Raw genomic sequence first — 24,588 nt, 5'->3', positions numbered from 1 at the left:
ATATGTCACAAACGCAGAGTTTCGTTACACAAAACACAATGTACACAAAACAAAAAGGAAAAATCACGTTAATACGCAATAGTGCAAAATTTCAAATATTTATAACCGCAACGCATGCAAACCATTAACGACATAACCCTTTTGACTATACAGAGACATACTAAAAACAAACTAAGCAACCCACCAAAAAATGACTCAAAAATGCGTAAATGATAAAACAAAAAGTGCCGAAATACAAACTATTGCTTAAATACTGATTAAATTTAATAGGCATAAACACAGTGTAGTCACATTTGTTACATGAGGAGACCCCGAATGACAAGGAAATGTCGAAAGGCAGAGAAGAACAAGACCATTATCATTTTCTAAAACGCTTTGTAAGTTGGAGTGGTTTAATGAGTACAAGCTGAAACTTTCTTTCAGCAATTTTGTGTGCTTACGTATGAAAAGACGTCCGTGTATGTCCGAAAATAAGCCACCAATATTCTGTTAGTCTTTTAAAAATGGCTAAAGTCCATCCGCGGCGTGTGTTTCCCATGCTAGGAACCGAGCGCTTCCGAGCATGTGCAGACCAAAAACCCTTTTTAAGGCTTTCAACCACGAGCGACCCTCCCTTCGACTTATGGACTAAAAAAATTCGACTAAAATAACTATAATTGCGCTTGTCATCTTGGAGGTGCGTGAAGAGAATGGAAATTACTGTGTATAGTTGACCTGAAAATAGAACGTAGAACGGCATCGTTTTCAATCTCGAAATAAAGTACCTGCTGATGTGAATTTAGTATAATCAATAATTAATCCTTCACGTTGTAATCATGAGTTCGTTTTGAAATAAATTACATTTATAAATAGATGACCTTATAAAGAATTCGACGTTTATAAACGTCGTTGCAGTGGATGTCGGTATTGTTGGAAAAATCTTGTTGTACAGCGCTTGTATAAAAGGCAGTCGCTTGAGTTAATTTGCGGAAACAGATTTTACCAATTACAGTAGCCTATATGCATGTCACTTTAGATGGGTAAATTACATTAGATCTGGCCGTCATAGCTGACATTGAAGCTATAATTACAACAGGTATTTCAAAGTACGAAAACTGGTGTAATCTGTAATCTGAAAGCTATAGGTTGCTTCAAAAAAACTTTAGACAATCTTGCTATGTTAAAAAATTCAATTTTTCTTTTGAAATTGGACGCAGCATTATATATGCTTCTACCGCTAGAACAAATAGTTCTAAAATTGATGTGCAAAATATAAAAAAGTGTAAAGATATATAGCTTTTAATTATCATAGACGCTACAAACTTTTTAATCAAGTTAAACGATTAAAGACATTAGATTAATACATTGTTTGCTAATACAATATTAATCAAAACGAATTATACAATGTTGTAAAATGCACTTTGGGTTTTACAACATTTCTTCTTTTTCGCTGATTACGCTTTCACGCTTCGTTTCTTCTGCATTTACCTTTCGACGTAACTGCATATAAAAAAAAACAAATGTAAATCAAGTAAACGATTAATTTTGTCATTTTACTTTAGCCATATTTTTAATAATAATATGCCTTGTACCTGCGACCAAGGTTTCTTTGAGCTAACAACGAGATAGATGGCGTATAGAGGAATGCATATAGCAGAACTAGTTGCCATAAGATGACATATTGCTTGTGCCCACGGAGGATAGACATAGCTTCCATAAGACAGAGGGCTGTGAGCGGTCACGCAATAGACAGACACCATCTGCAAAGTAAGTTGTGTATTTACCGGCAAGCTTAAAATATTTGTCAGCATTGACTGACGAGCTTGCTCAAATTACACTGTTTTAAACACTTCACCATGCAAATTGCTGGTCCAATATATTTCCAAACCAAAGTAACCACAAATCGTATCCTGCAATATCCAACCATTCGGTTGATTTCGTCCCAGTGACGATCAGCACCATACACCCAACCAACTGCTACAAACTCACACGTAGCGATGAAGAATACGCACCAGCCTGCTATGCCATATGTGTTGAATATTTCGAAAACGTAAACACCTCCCTGTGGATATAGTCCACGACTGTTTATTTATGAAAAATCGGAGGAAAATTTATTGGTTATTAAAAATGTGACTGAGTAGTGAGCATGGATTAAAATGATTTAAGTTTAGGCATTATTACCTCCGTCATGAAAATCATTCCAAGCGAACAGAATCCAACATTACAGACCGCGAGGAATATTTCCCTGGAATATTTATGAAAATTCCTTAAGTGTGGATAGATGTCCATGAAAATTGCACAGAAGCTCTCCACGTAGACAAACTTGAAAATAATCACTAATAACTTTAACCGAACCATAATAGCAACAATAATTGTCGGCCCATATCCGACCATTGCAGTTGAATGCTTGTTACAACATTTAGCTAAAGTGTTCTAAAATTAATTTTCAAAAATTGATTACGTTATTATTTGACTCATATTTGTTTACAAACTTGTGTATCAAATCCCAACAGCAATATTGTCAGAAAGAATAAAACATTCCATAATTGCGGTAGAGGCAACATAGCTAACGCTTGTGGATAAGCTATGAACACCAGTCCTGGTCCTGATCGAGCAACCTCAGTTATTGTTAAGTTCTGGTGGAGAAATAAAGACGCTGTAGCACAGTAGGACACGTAAAAATCATTTATGGTTTAAAGATTGTCCTTACCTGGTGAAAGGCCATCGATCCCAGAGTAGAAAATACAGCAAAACCACACAGAAAACTGGCAAAACTGTTAGAAATTGAAATCATTGTGACGTCCCTGAAAGAAACAAAAATCATTATTTATGTGTTTTGTTCAATTTTGTTTTTGCTTAACTGTAATCGAAGATAGAAATCCGACCGGAACCGGATAATTTGTGTTTCCAGCTATTTTTATTTACCTGATGAAGTTTTGATTGAGTTTGTTATAGCTTCCTAAAGTTGTCAGCACAGCAGAGCACACGGCACTGGTATAAAAGACTTGAGTTGCAGCGGCAGTCCAAACCTGAATGTCATGCAAATTAGCGTTCTTTTTGCATAGCAGCTCATTCGTTTATGTCCAAAAACATGTATGATAAGACCATATATAGAAGTTTGGTTGGATTTTACTACACGTGTTGTTTGTAATTATATATACACTGCAAAAAAGTTCAATATCTGTTGAACAATCCTGACTTTTATTGATCCCTTTGGATAAATAATCATTATTTGCTTTTACCTCTGGGTTCTCCAGCTGTGTCATATTGGGTTTCAAGTAGTAGTAAATCCCCATGGACGCGCCCTCTAGTGTTACCCCTCTGATCATTACGATTGTTATCAAAATAATTGGAAACGTTGCAGTGACGTAAACAACCTGCAATGTACAAACAGTTGTGATGAACGACGTTTTATCTGACAAAGTAGGCTATGATTTGACATAAATTTATTATAATACGTGACAATATGTTATTATTTGTACCTTAGCTGACCATTTGATTCCTTTGAAGGTTGCAAAATATCCCAGAGTCCATATAAGAGTCCAGTAAAGGGCGAGGTCTCCTTTTAAGGACCCGATTTCATGGAGACCTTTCGATACTCCTAAGACTTTAAAACTGAAATGAAATTATGTGGTGAGGGCTAGAGAGTATACGGTGTATGATCTATATTCTATCGTCTTGATCCGTTTAGAGCCCTCTGAGAAAAAAAGATTTAATTTGTCATTTCTTAATTTCTAAGTCTATATTTCTGCAGTATACCATTACATAGTTAATCTCCGCTAGCTAGTTTGTCGATTGATGGTGCAATAGCTTGCCAACTGCCAAATGCTGTTAACCAGTTCTTAGCAGGTTTTAAAAATAGTACGATAGAAATGCAATGTAAATCAAAGTATGAAACATAATTTTTTTTTGTGGATTCCGTAACGGAAAGGATTAACAAAAGAAAATGCTTGAAGATTTCTTTTATGATGTCGATATAGCTGTAGTATTGATGTCACGGGATTATTTTTATGCACCCGTTTTAGAACCAACACATTTTAATATTGCCTCACCAAAATTGTAAGTCACTTGTTTACGGTGTGAGTTGTTACCTGTTTTAGATAGACTGCATTTTAATTACCCAATTAAGGAGTCAATTGTTCACATTGTACACAGTTTGTTTGCACCACTCTTGTAGGTTAATTTAGTCCAATGTGTGGGTCAACTTGTGTTTTTATTCGCATTGTGTCGTTCGTATGCATGCTCGTCAGGTTTTCTTATGTTTGTTCACGTGCTGACGTATTTTACCTGTTCATATGTACACATGTTTTTAGTCTGTGACGTCTTACATCGCTACCCCTAGGGCCTAATTGGTATTTAGCGTCATACGTTTATTTTCTCTGTGCCCGGCAACGGTGGAATCTGTGTTTGTGTGGTTTTGCGCTCGGCTGGAACGTTCTAGGGAGTGTTGGGTCAGTCTACGTCTGGATTTGAAAGAAGATAGATGGTTGTTTTTATCAAACAAATTCTAATCAAAGTTAGAAAAGCAAAAAGAGCTAATTGACTAGCCGTAAAATCGGGAAGTTTCCTGGCTAGGGAAAATCTTGGTTACATTGATAACTGAGAAAGTTAATCTTTGTACAAAGGCTGTGCAAATTACTCCATTCCAAAACTGTACATTTAATTTTAATAACTTTTGGTTTGAAAAGACCACAAAACATATTGCTATTTTGTGTTAAGAAATAACCATACTTCCAAAATTCTTCCGCTGAAGACATTTGAAGTATTTCGCCTGTTTGGTTCGTTACGTTTGAAACTGTCATCATCGATGCGTTGTTCGTATCATTTACATTCTGCATCACACGTTCCCATGAGCTCACGCAGTGTTCAGTGTTCCATTCATTGTCACAACTCATCCAAGGTAAATTTGAGGAAAAACTGGAAACGAGATACTTGAAAACCCAAGCCAAGATCACCGGGTAGGAAAAGTCTTGAAGAAATACGATTACAGCGCTGGCAATGGCGATACCTGCATTTGTAAAACGAACATATTTCAACGTAGAGTTTTTAAGAATATTTCGTTAATGCTTGCTTGAATTTGTTTCAGAAATGTTGAAGCATAATTTGCTAAATCAAATTACGTTCTCCTGGTCACAACCGACAATTAATAATTCATGCGGCCCACCACGACGATTGGTAAAATTTGCCAAAAAAAATCATAATATGAAGTTTATTAAAATGAAACGTTGGAATTGAATTTACCTGTTTAATATTTTTAAGCAAAAACATGTATTTGTTTATGTTTATAATCCAAATCATCCTTTCATGGCCGATTTAACGAACACTATAAATCCAAAGTGGCAAGGTTGGCAAACACTCGACATTAGTTGAAGCTCCATCAGTGGTTTGATGTAAGATTGAAAATATTTGCAATGAAACACGTCATAAATAGTCTTTGTTTGCTTGCTAATAAACTTTAACAATATACATACGCAGTAAAACGCTTTTATGACACTCGTCACAGATACAACGTTTCGTACGATTTTCGTACCGTTTGATGCAAAATGTCTAGACTCTAGGACTCTTCATGCAAACTTGGTTTGGGTACAAACATTTTTTGTTGAACCTTGCACTAAATTATATGAGAGTTTGAGTTACTAAAGTTTGTTATGTTCAAGTTAAGTTACTGTAATCAAATTCTTCGTACCACGTCGGTTCTCGTGCTTTCAACATGTCTTTTTCTGCTTCTTATCAATTGTATATGCTGTAGTTTTTATTATTTACTTGATAATGATTGTCACCGTAAAAAGCTTATGTGGCTAGGTTGTTTAGAAAAGTCTTTGCATGCAAAGTGTGAAACGCCATATTATCATCGTTAAAAAAGTTACAGCGAATTACATTAAATCAAGTCAGAAACTATTTATAGCATTACCCATACGTGTCAGTAAGTTTGTTCAACATTATACCTTTAAATATGGGTATAGTTGCCCACGACGCCACCAAACCTTTCCCTACTGATTGTCCAAGTGAGACTTCTAATAAGAGCAGTGGAAATGCAATGACAATGAAAGATAGCAGATATGGGATGAGAAATGCACCTGAGACATTAAAATGTAATATCAAGTCATTGTACCGTAAATCTGTAATACAGTGATAACGACATGCTGATAAGGGTTAAGGTAATAAAGGAAAAGGAAACAATCTGATTTAAATCGTGAATAAAATTTTATGCAAACATCTTGTTTGCAATTTTTATTTTCTTAAGGTCTTCCGAAAGGAGGTTTAAAAATGATTTTTTATACTTGTTTAATATTAACAGTTTTAAATTGATTTTTTTTCAAAATTCAGTTTTGATATTGTTATGTGAGGATTGGTGTTTCAGTTTCATTGAAATTACTCTTACCTCCTCCGTATTTAAAGCACATATATGGAAATCTCCAAATATTTCCAAGACCTACACTTAATCCAAGGCTTGACATGTAGAAATCCCACGGTTTGCTCCATGTTTGTCGTTTTTCCTTTTTCCGATTAACTACCAACAGGTCTTCATGTTGAATAAACTCCTCCATCAGTTGTTATGCAAATATATAACCTATATATATTCAATAAAGCACTGCAGTATAAAATTGATATTATAAGTAAAATAAATTACTTACTTTTTGTTTACAGTACAAATAGAGTAGAACGGGTAAACAAAAAACAGGAAAAATTTGTAGTGAAAGAGCAAGAACTATATATGCTAAATCAAATTTAAAGTAAACTTGATATACGTCCTATAAATTGCGTTACGCGTAATTAGGTCTTCTATGCTTTCTACGTGTTAGTAAGTCATGAAGATGTGTTTATCAAGAAAAATTAAAAAAAGAATAAAATTATTTAACTTTCACTTGCTTTGCGAAAGAAGTTTTTCGAAAACCGCTAATCACCGGAAGAAAATTACTTCGAGAAAAAAGAAATTATCACTTGGTGTTTGCATGGTTTAGGGGTTTAGGTTTAGGTTTAAGTTTAGGTGTTGTTAATTACGCTATAAAAATTGCGTTACTAAGTTCAGTTTATTGCATTGTAGTTATTGTATGCCTGCTGTTTGCTTTAGTTTGTTGATTTTAGGCTTATCCCGTAAAATGGTCACCAAACTAAATGACGGCAAAAGTTGCTTAATCTGATACTGAAAGTTGTCGCACATTTTGTTTTGGAAAAGATGAAATTTTTTCAAGCTTTGGTGATCGGCCTGAAATAAAATCTAAATTGACGAACCGGCCTTCTCATTTTCATTTGGAGCCAGGTAAAAATACAAACCCAGCGGTATAATGTCAATCTAAAAATTTCTTTAGGCTGATTGTTAAATTTATTACTATGATGGTAAATTGCATTTTTTTTAAATTATGCATTCATTTTATGCAACTAAACCCTGTTTGGCGGCAGGCAACCTATATAATTTATATAAATATATACAAATAATAATATAACATATAAGTTACAAGAAATACAATTTGTCAATACCTTTGGAAAAGTATATAGATCTTAAAATCATGCTGATTTAGTTTTTTTCTAAAAACATCGTTTTGAAGGTTCCAGGTCGATTTAACCCACGGACGATTCAACCCGCGGACGATTCAACCCGCGGACGATTCAACCCACGGACGATTCAACCCACGGACGATTCAACCCACCGACGATTCAACCCACAGACGATTCAACCCACCAACGATTCAACCCAATGACGATTCAACCCACGCACGATTCAACCCACGGACGATTCATTAACCCACGGACAGTTCAACCAACGGACGATTTAACCAACAGTCACGGATATCGTTTTTACTGTCATACCAGTACATATCTTGCACTGCAATGAAAACAAGTTTATGTTTCGACAACACTGTAATGAAAGTGCCCATTTAGCGAAAAATTAGAAAGTGAAGTCTTTACCGGTTGAACATCAATCCTTACAAACATTTATTTTCTAAACTAATTTTTATCAGATCTGCTTTTCACTTTCTTCATCTATCTGTTAGAATTAGATAGAAAACTCACTGCAACATCTTAATTGCAATTTATAAGATTTTTTTTGACGAGGATGATGACTCCCAACGAAAACATTTAAAGCAGAAAATCGAAAATTTTGAGATTGGTATAGGTCTGATTCCACAACAAGATGTCAGTGTTAATAGAACTATTTCAAACTCGTATGGAACATATTTGTCGTCTTACACTAATTGCTTTTATATCAATACTTTTTGCGGAAATAAAGTTATGCGCGTTAAATTAGGTGTCCTACAAGTAGGACGCTAGACACAAATGGGGAATGAGTTGTCCGTGGGTTAAGTTGTCCTGAATCGAATAGTCCTGGTTTGAACCGTCCAGCCACCATTTTCGAGAAGCAATCCGATTCAAAATTATAACTTTTGTGCGCATTCTGTAAACCAGATCTCTACGAATATGCTTTCTTAACGGCTTTATATCCTTTGCAAAAGGCGCTCATTATAATGCTTACTTGAGCTCACTTGATCAAGTGGAAAGGTTTATCCGTTTGTGATTCATACGAGGGTTGCTTGTCCCGCAAAAGAATCGTAGAAACACACCCCAGTGCGACAACCAATTTTAAGACTCATGTAACTGTGATTCAATTTTACACTTGAGGTTTTATTTTCATCTGTTTCATTTTGTGATACTGTGCACCGTGCAGTAAATGATTTGCTATTTTCTCGCACAACAGAAACGAATATATAAGCTTTGATAGCTGTAAGATTAAACAACGTTAATACAAACTGCTATTGAAGTAGACTTTGCCAAAAATAGATTCAACTAAATTTAATTTTATAGTTAATTTTTTTCGGAAAGAAAGGAAAAATTTATAAAATAATTTTGCTTTATGCAAGGAACATTTAGTTAAGTTGGTTGTCGATTGTACATAGCCGATATAAACGTACCTTGACTAATACTTACTGGCTGCCACTATTTCATCGAAAAAAATTGTACGTTGAAAGTTATTTTACACGGTTTCTTGTTAACTTAACTTAAATTGTATAACATAGCAACCTAAACCTAACCTAAATCTACCTTCTAATCGAAATCTAACCTTAAAAACCTTAAAAAGCTGAAATCAACTTTTGACATAGCCTTTTTCCTAACCGCATATCTTCAACAAAAAGCTGCGAGACCTGCTTCTAGTGAAACAGTCGCATCCTTACTTATTCTATGGCAATTATTCCGCACCGGTTGTTCAGCAGCTAACGATTAAGGTTACATAAAAACACAATTTCTAAAACTTAGCAATATACTTTACGTCCACCATCACCTGAGTCATCTTTGAACTAAGCAGTATTTCCATTGATTAAACCTGACATTTCACTGATTGCTATACGCCTAAAGCTCTACACACGTCTTGCATTGTGAGTGTCCTTGCAACAAAGCGTGCATTTTTTGATCGATTTGGTTTTTTGATCGACAGGTGAGCGGGTTTCAGCAACTTGCTTAACAACCACTGAAGGAATTCTTGCTCACTTTATGGGAGTTGAATCAACATCTTTTGTGTTGTGCAACTCGCTTCAATATTCTAACAGCATTGTTTGTAAAATACAATATTAACCAAAAGTATTGTGCGATGCTGTAAAATGCACTTTCAGTTTTACAACATTTCTTCTTTTTCGCTGATTATGCTCTCACACTTCGTTTCTTCTGCGTTTACCTTTCGACGTAACTGTGGTAAATAAAACAAATGTAAATCAAGTACAAGCCATTATTATCGGCCAACTGTCATTTTACTTTATCATATTTTATCATAATATGCCCTGTACCTGCGACCAAGGTTTCTTTGAGCTAACAACAAGGTAGATGGCGTATAGAGGAATGCATATAGCAGAACTAGTTGCCATAAGATGACATATTGCTTGTGCCCACGGAGGATAGACATAGCTTCCATAAGACAGAGGGCTGTGAGCGGTCACGCAATAGACAGACACCATCTGCAAATAAAGTTGTGTATTTACCGGCAAGCTTAAAATATTTGTCAGCATTGACTGACGAGCTTGCTCAAATTACACTGTTTTAAACACTTCACCATGCAAATTGCCGGTCCAATATATTTCCAAACCAAAGTAACCACGAATCGTATCCTGCAATATCCAACCATTCGGTTGATTTCGTCCCAGTGACGATCAGCACCATACACCCAACCAACCGCTACAAACTCACACGTAGCGATGAAGAATACACACCAGCCTGCTATGCCATATGTGTTGAATATTTCGAAAACATAAACACCTCCCTGTGGATATAATCCACGACTGTTTATTTATGAAAAATCGATCGGAAATTTATTGGTTATTAAAAATGTGACTGAGTAGTGAGCATGGATTAAAATGATTTAAGTTTAGGCGTTATTACCTCCGTCATGAAAATCATTCCAAGCGAACAGAATCCAACATTACAAACCGCAAGGAATATTTCCCTGGAATATTTATGAAAATTCCTTAAGCGTGGATAAATGTCCATGAAAATCGCACAGAAGCTCTCCACGTAGACAAACTTGAAAATAATCACTAATAACTTTAACCGAACCATAATAGCAACAATAATTGTCGGCCCATATCCGACCATTGCAGTTGAATGCTTGTTACAACATTTAGCTAAAGTGTTCTAAAATTAATTTTCAAAAATTGATTACGTTATTGTTCGACTCATATTTCTTTACAAACCTGTGTATCAAATCCCAACAGCAATATTGTGAGAAAGAATAGAACATTCCATAATTGCGGTAGAGGCAACATAGCTAACGCTTGTGGATAAGCTATGAACACCAGTCCTGGTCCTGATCGAGCAACCTCAGTTATTGTTAAGTTCTGGTCAAGAAATGAAGACGCTGTAGCATAGTAGGACACGTAAAAAAACAATTTATTGTCTTAAAAAGTGTCCTTACTTGGTGAAAGGCCATGGATCCCAGAGTAGAAAATACAGCAAAACCACACAGAAAACTGGCAAAACTGTTAGAAATTGAAATCATTGTGACGTCCCTGTAAGAAACAAAATTTTATTTCATTATTTATGTGTTTTTTTAAATTTTGTTCGTGGTTGACTGTAATCGAAGACAAAAATTCAATCGGAACCGGATAATATGTGTTTCCAGCTATTTTGATTTACCTGATGAAGTTTTGATTGTATTTGTTGTAGCTACCCAAAGTTGTCAGCACTGCAGTGCACACGGCACTGGTATAAAAGACTTGAGTTGCAGCGGCAATCCAAACCTGACTGTCATGCAATTTAGCGGTTTTTTTTGCGTAGCAGGTCAATCGTTTATGTCCAAAAACATATATGATAATACCATATATAGAAGTCTCGCTGGATTTTACTACACGTGTTGTTTGTAATTATATATATGTCACGGGATTATTTTTAAGCACCCGTTTTAGAACCAACACATTTTAATATTACGTCACCAAATTTGAAAGTTACTTGTTTACAGTGTGAGTTGTTACCTGTTTTAGATAGATTGCATTTTAATTACCCAACTAGGAAATCAATTGTTCACATTGTACACTGTTTGTCCGCACCACTCTTATAGGTTAATTTATTCCAATGTGTGGGTCAACTTGTGTTTTTATTCGCATTGTGTCATTTGTATGCATGCTCGTCTGGTTTTCTTATATTTGCTCACGTGCTGCCGTATTTTACCTGTTCATATGTACACATGATTTTAGTCTATCTCTTGTGACGTCTTACATCGCAACACCTAGGGCCTAATTGGCATTTAGTGTCCCGCGTTTATTTTCTCATTGCGTGTCAAAGGTGGAATCTGGGTTTGTGTGGTTTTGCGCTCGGCTGGAAAGTGCTGGGCGAGTGTTGATTTCAGTCTACGTTTGGATTTGAAAGAAGAAAGATGGTCGTTTTTATCAAAGAAATTCTAATAAAAGTTAGAAAAGCAAAAGGAGCTAATTGACTAGCCGTAAAAGCGGGAAGTTTCCTGGCTAAGCAAAATCCTGCTTACATATACACTTCAAAAAAGTTCAATATCTGATCAATCCTGAATTTTATTGTTCCCTTTGGATAAATAATCATTATTTGCTTTTACCTCCGGGTTCTCCAGTTGTGTCATATTGGGTTTCAAGTAGTAGTAAATCCCTATGGACGCACCCTCTAGTGTTACACCTCTGATCATGACGATTGTTATTAAAATAATTGGAAACGTTGCAGTGACGTAAACAACCTGCAACGTACAAACAGTTGCTATCGACGTTTTATCTGACGAAGTAGCATATGATTTGACATAAATTTGTTATAATACGTGACAATATGTTTTTATTTGTACCTTAGCTGACCATTTGATTCCTTTGAAGGTTGCAAAATATCCCAGAGTCCATATAAGAGTCCAGTAAAGGGCGAGGTCTCCTTTTAAGGACCCGATTTCATGGAGACCTTTCGATACTCCTAAGACTTCAAAACTGAAATGAAATTATGTGGTGAGGGCTAGAGAGTATACGGTGTATGATCTATATTCTATCGTCTTGATCAGTTTAAAGCCTTCTGGGAAAAAAAGATTTAATTTGTCATTTCTTAATTTCTAAGTCTATATTTCTACTGTATATCAGTACACAGCTAAGATCCGCGAGCTAGTTTGTCGATTGGTGGTGCATTAGCTTGCCAACTGCCAAACGCTGTCATCCAGTTCTTAGCAGGTTATCAAAATAATACGATAACAATGCAATGTAAATCAAAGTATGATGCATAGGTTTTTTCTTGTGCATTCCGTAACGCAAAGGATTAACAAAAGGAAATGCTTTAAGATTTCTTTGTTGATGTCGACTTAGCTGTAGTATTGATAAATGACAAAGTTATTCTTTGTTTGAAGGCTTTGCAAATTACTCCCTTTCCAAACACTGTACATTTAATTTTAATAACTTATGTTATGAAAACACCACTATGCATATTGCTATTTTGTGTTAAGAAATAACCATACTTCCAAAATTCTTCCGCTGAGGACATTTGAAATATTTCGCCTGTTTGGTTTGTTACGTTTGAAACTGTCATGATCGATGCGTTGTTCGTATCATTTACATTCTGCATCTCACGTTCCCGCAAGCTCACGCAGTGTTCAGTGTTCAGTGTTCCATTCATTGTCACAACTCATCCAGGGCAAGTTTGAGGAAAAACTGGAGACGAGATATTTGAAAACCCAAGCCAAGACCACCGGGTAGGAAAAGTTTGAAAGAAATACGATGACCGAGCTTGCAATGGCGATACCTGCATTTGTAAAACGAACATATTTCAACGTAGATTTTTACAAATATTTCATTAATGCTTGCTTGAGTTTGTTTCAGTAATGTTGAAGCATAATTCGAGCAATCAAATTACGTTGTCCTGGTCACAACCGACAATTAATAACTCATGCGGCCCACCACGACGATTAGTAAAATTTGCAAATAAAAAAAATCATAATATAAAGATTATTGAAATGAAACGTTGGAATTGAATTTGCTTGTTTAATATTTTTAAGCAAAAACAAGTACATGTTTATAATCCCAACCATCCCTTCATGGCGATTTAATGAACACTATAAATCTAAAGTTGCAAGGTTGGCAAACACTCGACATTAGTTAAAGCTGCATCAGTGGTTTGATGTAAGATTGAAAATATTTGCAATCAAACACGTCATAAATAGTCTTTGTTTGCTTGCTAATAAACTTTAACAATATACATACGCAGTAAAACGCTTTTATGACAATTGTCGCAGATGCAACATTTCGTACGATGTACCGTTTGACGCAAAATGTTTAGGGCTTTTCATGCAAACTTGGTTTGGGTACAAAACATTTTTTGTTGAACCTTGCACTAAATTACACGAGAGTTTGAGTTAGTAAAGTTTGTTGTGTTCAAGTTAAGTTACTGTAATCAAATTCTTCGTACTGCTTCGGTTCTCGTGCTTTCAACATGTCTTTTTCTGCTTCTTATCAATTGTTTATGCAGTAGTTTTTATTATTTACTTGATAATGATTGTCACCGTAAAAAGCTTATATGGCTAGGTTGTTTAGAAAAGTCTTTGCATGCAAAGTGTGAAACGGCATATTCTCATCGTTAAAGAAGTTCCAGCAAATTACATTAAACCAAATCAGAAACTATTTATAGCACTTCCGATATGTCAGTAAATTTGCTCAACATTATACCTTTAAATATGGGAATAGTTGCCCACGACACCACCAAACCTTTCCTTACTGATTGTCCAAGTGAGACTTCTAATAAGAGCAGTGGAAATGCAACGACAATGAAAGACAGCAGATAAGGAATGAGAAATGCACCTGAGACATTAAAATGTAATATCAAGTCATTGTACCGTAAAATTGTGATACAGTGACAACGGCATGAAAAGAGTTAAGGTAATAAAGGAAAAAGGAAACAATCTGATTTAAATTGTGAATAAAATTTTACGCAAGCATCTTGTTTGCAATTTTTATTTCCTTAAGGTCTCCCAAAAGGAGGTTTAAAAATAATTTTTTATATTTGTTTAATATTAACAGTTTTAAATTGATTTTTTTCAAAATTCAGTCTTGATATTGTTACGTAATGATTGGTGTTTCAGTTTCATTGAAATTACTCTTACCTCCTCCGTATTTGAAGCACATATATGGAAATCTCCAAATATTTCCAATACCAACGCTTAATCCAACAGTTGACATGTAAAAATCCCACGGTTTGCTCCATGTTTGTCGTTTTTCCTTTTTCCGATTAACTGCCACCAGGTCTTCATGTTGAAAAGACTGCTCCATAAGTGATTATGCAAATGTATAGCCTATACACATTCAATAAAGCACTGCAGTATAAAATTGATATTATAAGTAAAATAGATTACTTAGTTTTTGTTTACAGTAGGTTTTCAGTGTATAGTTTGTCAAAGGAAAATTGAACAACTTGATGATACGAATAGAGTAGAACGGGTAAACAAAAAAACAACGAAACGGCTTTCACGTTTTAATTCTGAGCCGGGTAAAAATACAAACCCAACGGCATAATGTCAATCTAAAAATTTCTTTAGGCTAATTGTTAAATTTATTGCTATAATGGTGTTACAGATTTTCTTCTGCCAGGTACGTTTTGTACCGCTTTCACGGCCCACTCAAAACCAACGAACGTTGTGCAATACAGCTCGATTGTATTTTCATGAGAGATTAAAAACTCATCTCCGGTTGGGGCTTAAAGTTATTGACACCCATTCAAAGTAATATGATAAAATATGATAAAATATAATAAAAACAGCAACAGCAGATCCGAGAGACCAACAAAAAGGACAGCTCCTCGCTCTGAACGCTCGTACCTATAGACTCTCTCCAAAGGCCACGTTTTCTCAGGAAGGCAACTAATCACGCCTGAAGCAAACGCGGGACACCAACCGAAAAAGGACAAGCAATGATTACGCGTTCGACCACATCGAAACACTGAGGCGCCAAAGAGAACAAAATCAAACAAGGCAGTTGAAAAAAGAAATCTGGGTGATAACTAACAGAATAAAAGCTAACTGATGATTAACTAACAAAATAAAAGCGTGGGAAAACACACGAAAAACAAACAAACAACGGTGCGAATTATTATTTTGCCACTATGGTAAGATGCATGTTTTAACAATTATGTATTCATTTTATGCAACTAAACCCTGTTTGGGGGCAGGCAACCTATAAAATTTATATAAATATATACAAATAAAAATATAACATATATAAGAAATACAATTTGTCAATAACTTTGGAAAAGTATATAGATCTTAAAATCATGCTCATTTAGTTTTTTTCTAAAAACATCGTTTTGAAGGCTCCAGGTCGATTCAACCCACGGACGACTCAACCCACGGACGATTCAACCCACGGACGATTTAACCCTAAGACGATTCAACCCACCGACGATTCAACCCACGGACGATTCAACCCACGGACGATTCAACCCACGGACGATTCAACCCTAAGACGATTCAACCCACGGACGATTCAACCCACGGACGATTCACACCAAAGACGATTCAACCCACGGTCGTTTGGCCGAGTCACGGATATCGCTTTTACTGTCATACCAGTACATATCTTGCACTGCAATGAAAACAAGTTTATGTTTCGACAGCATTGTCATGAAAATGCCCATTTAGCGATAAATTAGAAAGTGAAGTATTTACCGGTTGAACGTCAACCCTTACAAACATTTATTTTCTAAACTAATTTTTATCAGATCTGCTTTTCACTTTCTTCATCTACCTTTTAGAATTAGATAGAAAACACACTACAACATCTTAATCGCAGTTTACAAGATTTTCTTTTGACGAGGATGATGACTCCCAACGAAAAAGTTTAAAGCAGAAAATCGGAAATTTTGAGATTGGTATAGGTTTAATTCCAAAAAGTCATTGTTAATATAACTAATTCAAACTCGTATGGAACATATTTGTCGTCTTATACACTAATTGATTTTATATCAATACGTTTTGCGGAAATAAAGTTAAGCGCGTTAAATTAAGTGTCCAGCAAGTAGGACGCTAGACGCAAATGGGGAATGAATTGTCCGTGGGTTAAGTTGTCCTGAATCGAATAGTCCTGGTTTGAACCGTCCAACCACCATTTTTGAGATGCAATCCGATTCCAAATTACAACTTTTGTATACAAAAGTATATGTATACTTAAGTAGCGTAAGTACGTATATTAAGCGTATACGCTTTTTGTAAACCAGATCACTACGAATATGCTTTCTTAACGGCTTTTTATCCTTTATATCCTTTGCATAAGGCACTCATTATCACTTTGGATCAAGTGGAAAGGTTTATCCGTTTGTGACTCAAACGAGGGTTGCTTGTCCCGCAAAAGAATCGTAGAAACACACCCCAGTGTGACAACCAATTTTAAGACTCATGTAACTGCATGGGAATCAATTTTACATTCGATGTTTTACTTTTATCTGTTTCATTTTAAGATACTGTGCACCGTGCAGTAAATGATTTGCCATTTTCTCGCACAATAGAAACGTATATGTAAGCTTTGATAGCTGTAAGATTAAACAACGTTAATACCAACTGCTATTGAAGTAGACTTTGCCAAAAATAGATTCAACTAAATTTAATTTTACACTTAACCTTTTTCGGAAAGAAAGGAAAAATATATAGAGTAATTTTGCTTTGTGCAAGGAATATTTAGCTAATTAGGTTGTTGATCGTACATAGCTGATATAATCGTGCCTTGACTTATACTTACTGGCTGCCACTATTTTATTGGAAGAAATTGTACGTTGAAAGTTATTTTACACGGTTTCTTGTTAACTTAACTTAAGTTGTATAAGATAGCAACCTAAACCTATAACCTAAATCTACCTTCTTATCTACATCTAACTGTAATAAAACCTTAATAAGCTAAAATCAACTTTTGACATGGCCTTTTTTCTAACCGCCTATCTTCATCAACAGGCTGCGTGGCCTGCTTATGGTGAAATAGTCTTGTGATATAAGTTATATTAAGGGCATATTGTAGTATACAGATTGAATCCGGTTTTCGGAAATCTGCTTTGCGAACAATAAGATTGGGTATCGACTATCGATAACTTCCTGTTTTCCGTTTTAATTCGTAACAAAAATGTCGTGCTTGTCTATGCTGCGTGCATTATTATCATTATTAATATTCACAGCTGTTCAATGCATAAAATCTACTAAGATCAACGCTGTAGCATGGACGTCTTTATGCTGTTGCAGTGCTAATGATTTGTAAAAATGTAATCGTTCAAAGAATCTTCAACATAATCAGTAAATACAGTTGTCATTCCTGTCTAACCATTGTTGAAGTCTATTTGAAGAAGTTCAGTGTCAAGATAAACAACTTTATTGTCATCATCACAAGGCAATAAGCCGTCCAGGTGAACAATTATATCTGTGGGTGAGAAAAGCTGACAACGACCTTATGAAAGTCATATATCATCACCCGCAATAAACATTTCAACAAAAAACTATTGTAGTAGAGTGGGTCAACCTCTCAAGTTCAGGTGCCATATACCCACCGTTTCACTACAGTCTCATCCTTGCTTATTCTATGGCAATTATTCTGCACCGGTTGTTAAGTAGCTAACGATTAAGGTTACATAAAAACACAATTTCTAAAACTTAGCAATATACTTTACGTCCTCCATCACCTGAATCATCTTTGAACTAAGCAGTATTTCCATTGATTAAACCTGAAATTTCACTGATTGCTATACGCCTAAAGCTCTACACACGTCTTGCATTGTGAGTGTCCTCGCAACAAAGCGTGCATTTTTTGATCGATTTGGTTTTTTGATCGACAGGTGAGCGGGTTTCAGCAACTTGTTTTACAACGACCGAACGAATTCTTGCTCACTTCATGCGAGTCGAATAAACACCTTTTGCGTTGTGCAATTCGCTTCAAAATTCTAACAGCATTGTTTGTTAATACAATATTAATCAAAAGAATTATGAAATGCTGTAAAATGCACTTTGGGTTTTACAACATTTCTTCTTTTTCGCTGATGACGCTTTCACGCTTCGTTTCTTCTGCGTTTACCTTTCGACGTAACTGTGGTAAATAAAACAGATGTAAATCAAGTACATACCATTATTATCAGAAAACTGTCACTTTACTTCATCATTTTTAATCTGCCTTGTACCTGCGACCAAGGTTTCTTTGAGCTAACAACGAGATAGATGGCGTATAGAGGAATGCATATAGCAGAACTAGTTGCCATAAGATGACATATTGCTTGTGCCCACGGAGGATAGACATAGCTTCCATAAGACAGAGGGCTGTGAGCGGTCACGCAATAGACAGACACCATCTGCAAAGTAAGTTGTGTATTTACCGGCAAGCTTAAAATGTAAACCTTTATAAAACATAAAGCTTATTAAAATTACACTGTTTTAAACACTTCACCATGCAAATTGCCGGTCCAATATATTTCCAAACCAAAGTAACCACGAATCGTATCCTGGAATATCCAACCATTCGGTTGATTTCGTCCCAGTGACGATCAGCACCATACACCCAACCAACTGCTATAAACTCACACGTAGCGATGAAGAATACACACCAGCCTGCTATGCCATATGTGTTGAATATTTCGAAAACGTAAACACCTCCCTGCAAGTGGTATAAATAACAAATTCAATATTTCCATAAAATGTAAGTACGCTTGTTTATTTATATAAAACACGCTCTTTGCTAAAATGTGTGACTCAGTTTTGATTAAAATGATTTCGGTTTAGGCATTATTACCTCCGTCATGAAAACCATTCCAAGCGAACAGAATCCAACATTACAAACCGCGAGGAATATTTCTCTGGAATATTTATGAAAATTCCTTAAGCGTGGATAGATGTCCATGAAAATCGCACAGAAGCTCTCCACGAAGACAAACTTGAAAATAATCATCAATAACTTTAACCCAACCATGACAACATCAACAGTTGTTCTTGTCTGTAAGAAAGTTTCCTAACATTGTGTTTGGATGCTTATTGCATGTGTTAACCAAAATGTTTGCATACGAGTTTTCCAGCGATATTGTAGTTACTTTAATTTCGACTCAAAATTTTTTACAAACCTGTGAGTCAAATCCCAACAGCAATATTGTCAGAAAGAATAGAACATTCCATAATTGCGGTAGAGGCAACATAGCTAACGCTTGTGGATAAGCTATGAACACCAGTCCTGGTCCTGATCGAGCAACCTCAGTTATTGTTAAGTTCTGGTGGAGAAATAAAGACGCTGTAGCACAGTAGGACACGTAAAAACAATTTATGGTTTAAAGATTGTCCTTACCTGGTGAAAAGCCATGGATCCCAGGGTAGAAAATACAGCAAAACCACACAGAAAACTGGCAAAACTGTTAGAAATTGAAATCATTGTGACGTCCCTGAAAGAAAAAAAAATCATTATTTATGTGTTTTGTTCAACTTTGTTCGTGGTTGACTGTAATCGAAGACAGAAATCCGATCAGGACCGTATGATATTTGCTTTAAGCTATTCTGATTTACCTGATGAAGTTTTGATTGTATTTGTTGTAGCTACCCAAAGTTATCGTTACACCAGAACACACAACACTGCTATAAAAGACTTGAGTTGCAGCAGCAGTCCAAACCTGAATGTCATGCAAATTAGCGTTCTTTTGTGCATAACAGCTTATACGTTTAAGTCCAAAAATATATATGATAATACCATATATAGAAGTCTGGCTGAATTTTAAGACACGTATTGGTTGTAAGACGAACTTCAAAAAGGTTCGATATCTGTCATCAAATCTTCTCTACCCGTTCCTCTGTATATTACAGCAACTACTTGCTTCTACCTCCGGGTTTTCCAGCTGTGTCATATTCGGTTTCAAGTAGTAGTAAATCCCCAAGGACGCACCCTCTAGTGTCACACCTCTGATCATGACGATTATTATAAAAATAACTGGAAGTGTTGCAGTGACGTAAACAACCTGCAATGTATAAATAGTTGTCATCAACGTTTTAGCGCACAAAGTAGGCTATGATTTGACATAACTTTACTATGATACATGACAATCGTTTTATCTCTACCTTAGCTGACCATTTGATTCCTTTGAAGGTTGCAAAATATCCCAGAGTCCAGATAAGAGTCCAGTAAAGGGCGAGGTCTCTTTTTAAGGACCCGATTTCATGGAGACCTTTCGATACTCCTAAAACTTCAAAACTGAAATAAAATTATGTGGTAAATGCTAGGCTTGATCCGCCTGTAAATCCTTCTCGGAAAACATAATGCTTACAATAAAACAAACATAAGTAAAAACTTGCCAGAGTTTCACTGTAATGTTTATTTTTGCTTTTAACGTTAATCTCTGCTAGCTATTTTTTTATTATTGTGCTTTTTGTGGGCGCTCGGAATTTATACAAACTGGCTGGTTACGATTGAGGCACAAACTAGGTCACATACAAACGCTATGTGACCGTGGTGACCTTCACGTAAGTCATAACATAGGAATGAACTGTACCGTAAAGCAATCACACTAATAGCTATAATATGTTAATTATTGGTACATCAGTTTGTTAAGTGTGTAATGCTGTCAACTGGTTTCTAGCAGATTTTAAAAATAATATGAGGACAATGCAGCATACATCAAAGATTAATGCATAGGCTTTTTGTAGTGGATTCTTTGATAGAAACAATTTATTATGTACAAAAAGCCTTATAATTTCTTTATTGGTCTTGATTGTGGTCTAAGTAGTTAATTTGTGGTCTGAATAGTTATTCAGCTTTGTGAATTCTGGACAAGTGCCTCTTTTTCAATACTGTGTTTACAATTTTAATAAATTGTGATGTAGACTGTACTAAATGTGATCAACTGTGTGCTAATTAGTCTAATTAACTTACTTCCAAAATTCTTCTGCTGAAGATATTCGAAGTGTTTGGTCTGTTTGGTTTGTTACATTAGAAACTGTCATCATCGATGCGTTGTTGGTATCATTTATAATTTGCTTCACACGCCCCAATAGGCTCACGCAGTGTTCAGTGTTCCATTCATTGTCACAACTCATCCACGGCAAGTTTGAGGAAAAACTGGAGACGAAATATTTGAAAACCCAAGTCAATATCACGGGGTAGGAAAAGTTTGAAAGAAATACGATGACCGAGCTTGCAATGGCAATACCTGCATTTTTAAAATAAAGATATTTCAACCCAGACTTTAAAAAATTCCTAATACTTAATTGTCTTTATTCCAGAAACGATGCACTATAAACGAATTGATCTAACTACGTCTTGCTTCGACTAGTGAAATCTGGAAAATTAAATGAGTCCATCCACGAAACGCTGGGATTGAGTGTGCCAAGTTACATAGTACTATTAGTAATAGTTTAGTATTTTTACATGTTAGGTGCTAACAAAAAAGGTGGTAAGCACAAATATAACCATAACCTTCTCATGCGTATATCAATGTATAGTAGAGTAATGGGGCTTCCGTTTAAAGCGCGACCAGTGTTGATTTCTTTTTTCAGATGTAATAAACGTTTCCCCAGTGAGCCAAGGAAAGCATTGTGTGTTTAAAATTTTCAACTTCTATCGACACAATAATTATAGTTGTTGTGAAAATTTTCATTTTTTTTATACTGCTTGCGTTTTTCAGCGGCAGTCAAGCAGAAAATTACGTGTGACTTGTTTACTTTTTCATGACGTCAAAAGTTGTTTTAAAAATGTATATGGTGAACCTTGCGCTAAAGAGTACGAGAGGTTTTTTATTAAAGTTTGTTGTGTTCCTTCGATTTCAGTTCTGGTGCTTTCGACATGTCTTTTTCTAATTAGTATCAACTGTTATATAAGCGATAGTTTTATCGTTTTTAATAGCTACTATAGTTTTAATCACAATTATAAAAGATTCATCATTTGGCTGATTTTGAGGTCTACGTCGCAAGATTTAGGAAACTTTTTTGCATGCTTTAAGTGTATAATTTCATATAACCGTTTAACTTCCAGTGGTAAGCTCATAAAAAAGCAAGGAACTAATTATACGCAGTAAAATAGTTCTACCGATATCTGGTAGTATAAGCTGGTGCAATGTGATACCTTTGAACAAGGGTATAATGGCCCACGACGCCACCAAACCTTTGCTTACGGATTGTCCAAGTGAGACTTCCAATAACTGCAGTGGAAATACAAGGACAATGAAAGACAGTAGATAAGGGATGAGAAATGCACCTGCATATAGTTGAATATAATATCTGGTCATTGTACGGTAAAAGAATAATAATGTAGATGCTAACGGCATGGTAGGGTAATAAAGTTCGCAGAGGTAATTTGATTCAAGCTATGAATGAAATTTTAAGCAAATCTTTTATTTTAATGTTTAATCACTTAAGATCCTCGTAGGACGTCTCAAAACCAGCCCATATTTTCTTGTTTAATATCGGAGAAATTTTTGTTTTTTTTCAAAAACTTAGTGCTATGAAACCCTCTCATATTTCAAACGTTCAGTCATAGTGTATCATTGGAAATACTCTTACCTCCTCCGTATTTAAAGCACATATATGGAAATCTCCAAATATTTCCAAGACCTACACTCAATCCAACGGTTGACATGTAAAAATCCCACGGTTTGCTCCATGTTTGTCGTTTTTCCTTTTTTCGATTCACTACCACCAGGTCTTCATGTTGAACAGACTCCTCCATCAGTTGTCATACACATACAGATGTCATTTACAACCTATACCCTCACTATAGGAGCAATACTGTATAAAAATGAAGTTAGGAAAGGTGAATGAATAATTTTGTTGGGAACGTTTTGACAATATTTTTGCGGTATGTTTGTGAAAAACTTAAAACATTGATACAGTACAAAGGAGACACGAAAAGCAAAAAATGTGTGGTGAAAGTGCAAGTATAGTACAGTATAAAACCAAATTTAAAGTATATCTATTATACAGGCCCTTTATAAATTGTTCGCGTAATTAGGTTTTCTATATGGTTTCTAAATATAACTAAGTCTGGAACGATGTATTAATAAATAAATATTTCTAATAACTTGCATTTGCATAATAATCCAGGTTTTTCGTCTTCTTGATGCCTTATAGATACTGGTAGTAAAAAGAAATGGACGGCCTATTGGTGTTTGTATCGTTTGGCGTGACCTTGAAAATCACGTACTGTAAGTGGCTGTCTGACTGCTACTCTTGCTTGGTCAAACGAAAAAGTAAGTAAATGTCGACATAATGATACATATACTAACAACCACGTTGTTTGGGATTTTACTAAGCGCATACCTTCAAAAATAGTTGAAGTTCGTTGTGTAAAATTCATTAAAAACTAACACATTGGTGAAAAGTGTAGTTTTCAAAAAATAATAATTAACGTTAAGTTACTTCGGCACATCAATATGTAAAGTTGTGTGCTGGTATCAATGCTGCAAAAATTGTGTCTCTATAAGTGTAGCATGTCTACAGTGTTTATTAGATTACTCTTTCGATTTAAGGCTTATCCAGCAAAACGATCACCAAAATAAATAACGGAAAATGTTGTTTGTCCCGGAGGCCAATGCACACTGAGAGTTGTCGCTTTAAATTCTTTAAAACTTTCTACTCACAAACTTTAAATTGTGTTAAGCAACGATGAAGATTTCGCGAGCTTTAGTATTGGACCTGACTTGAAATCATTAGGTCTTGCCGAGTAAGCGGCTGAACTAAATTGGCTAAACCGATTGTAGGTTTGTTTTACCGAGCTGTGTAAAAGTTCAAGCCCAGCATTATAATTTTACCACACCGTAAAAGTCCTGCAGCTTCATTAAGTCGAATTTTAAAATTCTGAGTTTGATGGTAAATTGCATTTATCGACAATTCTATGCGTTAATTTCTGTGCTTGTTCAGTGGCAACTCACAGTCTTTTGCTTGTCTTATACTGGAAGATTACGATTTGTTGGAATCTTTGGGAGCGTTGTTCTTAAAACCGCGCTGATTTCATTTAGTTTAGTTTTATCTATTGCAATCTCACAAAAACATCTCTCTAAGATATAATCTAGTTTGGAACTTTTCTGTGCTTTCTGCAAACCAGATTTTTAAGAGTAAGCTGTGGGCTTGATATCTAACCGCTCAACTGTCTTTCTATTTTTTAAAAATTTCGAAACGAATCTCCTTTGCTCAAAACAAAAACGGCCATTGGTGTTATG

The 24,588-nt window shown here is 35.4% G+C and overlaps 3 protein-coding genes across 4 annotated transcripts; all 3 read right to left on the bottom strand.

Annotated features, from left to right (window-relative positions):
• Positions 1–145: 145 nt before the first annotated feature.
• On the bottom strand, positions 146–6,564 carry LOC143468638 (sodium- and chloride-dependent betaine transporter-like). The gene is made up of 12 exons (XM_076965966.1): positions 6,362–6,564; positions 5,925–6,056; positions 4,711–4,987; positions 3,462–3,594; positions 3,222–3,356; positions 2,905–3,008; positions 2,690–2,783; positions 2,472–2,615; positions 2,161–2,301; positions 1,835–2,041; positions 1,572–1,739; positions 146–1,479 (listed from the first exon to the last, which is right to left on the bottom strand). The coding sequence occupies exons 1-12, from the start codon at positions 6,525–6,527 to the stop codon at positions 1,408–1,410; spliced, it is 1,773 nt and encodes a 590-aa protein (XP_076822081.1). The 5' UTR covers positions 6,528–6,564; the 3' UTR covers positions 146–1,407.
• Positions 6,565–9,385: 2,821 nt separating this feature from the next.
• Positions 9,386–14,750, bottom strand: LOC143469812 (sodium- and chloride-dependent GABA transporter 3-like). The gene is made up of 12 exons (XM_076967640.1): positions 14,549–14,750; positions 14,115–14,246; positions 12,911–13,194; positions 12,263–12,395; positions 12,026–12,160; positions 11,098–11,201; positions 10,877–10,970; positions 10,656–10,799; positions 10,345–10,485; positions 10,019–10,225; positions 9,756–9,923; positions 9,386–9,658 (listed from the first exon to the last, which is right to left on the bottom strand). Exons 3-12 carry the CDS (start codon positions 13,066–13,068, stop codon positions 9,587–9,589), a joined length of 1,356 nt encoding a protein of 451 aa, XP_076823755.1. The 5' UTR covers positions 13,069–13,194; positions 14,115–14,246; positions 14,549–14,750; the 3' UTR covers positions 9,386–9,586.
• Positions 14,751–17,807: 3,057 nt separating this feature from the next.
• On the bottom strand, positions 17,808–23,154 carry LOC143469810 (sodium- and chloride-dependent betaine transporter-like). Of its 2 annotated transcripts, none has more exons than XM_076967637.1 (12): positions 22,934–23,154; positions 22,497–22,628; positions 21,309–21,585; positions 20,498–20,630; positions 20,263–20,397; positions 19,952–20,055; positions 19,737–19,830; positions 19,519–19,662; positions 19,194–19,394; positions 18,852–19,058; positions 18,589–18,756; positions 17,808–18,497 (listed from the first exon to the last, which is right to left on the bottom strand). In XM_076967637.1, the coding sequence occupies exons 1-12, from the start codon at positions 23,097–23,099 to the stop codon at positions 18,426–18,428; spliced, it is 1,833 nt and encodes a 610-aa protein (XP_076823752.1). In that variant the 5' UTR covers positions 23,100–23,154; the 3' UTR covers positions 17,808–18,425. The 2 variants fall into 2 exon arrangements, with proteins under 2 accessions (XP_076823752.1, XP_076823753.1); XM_076967638.1 differs by having other exon boundaries at positions 17,809–18,497; positions 19,194–19,334.
• Between the last annotated feature and the right edge of the window lie 1,434 nt (positions 23,155–24,588).

This window comes from Clavelina lepadiformis, chromosome 8, assembly GCF_947623445.1.
Source record: "Clavelina lepadiformis chromosome 8, kaClaLepa1.1, whole genome shotgun sequence".
NCBI classification, from domain to species: Eukaryota; Metazoa; Chordata; class Ascidiacea; order Aplousobranchia; family Clavelinidae; genus Clavelina; species Clavelina lepadiformis.
The sequence above is the reverse complement of the archived record's forward strand: the minus strand, read 5'-3'. Positions and strand labels throughout refer to the sequence as shown.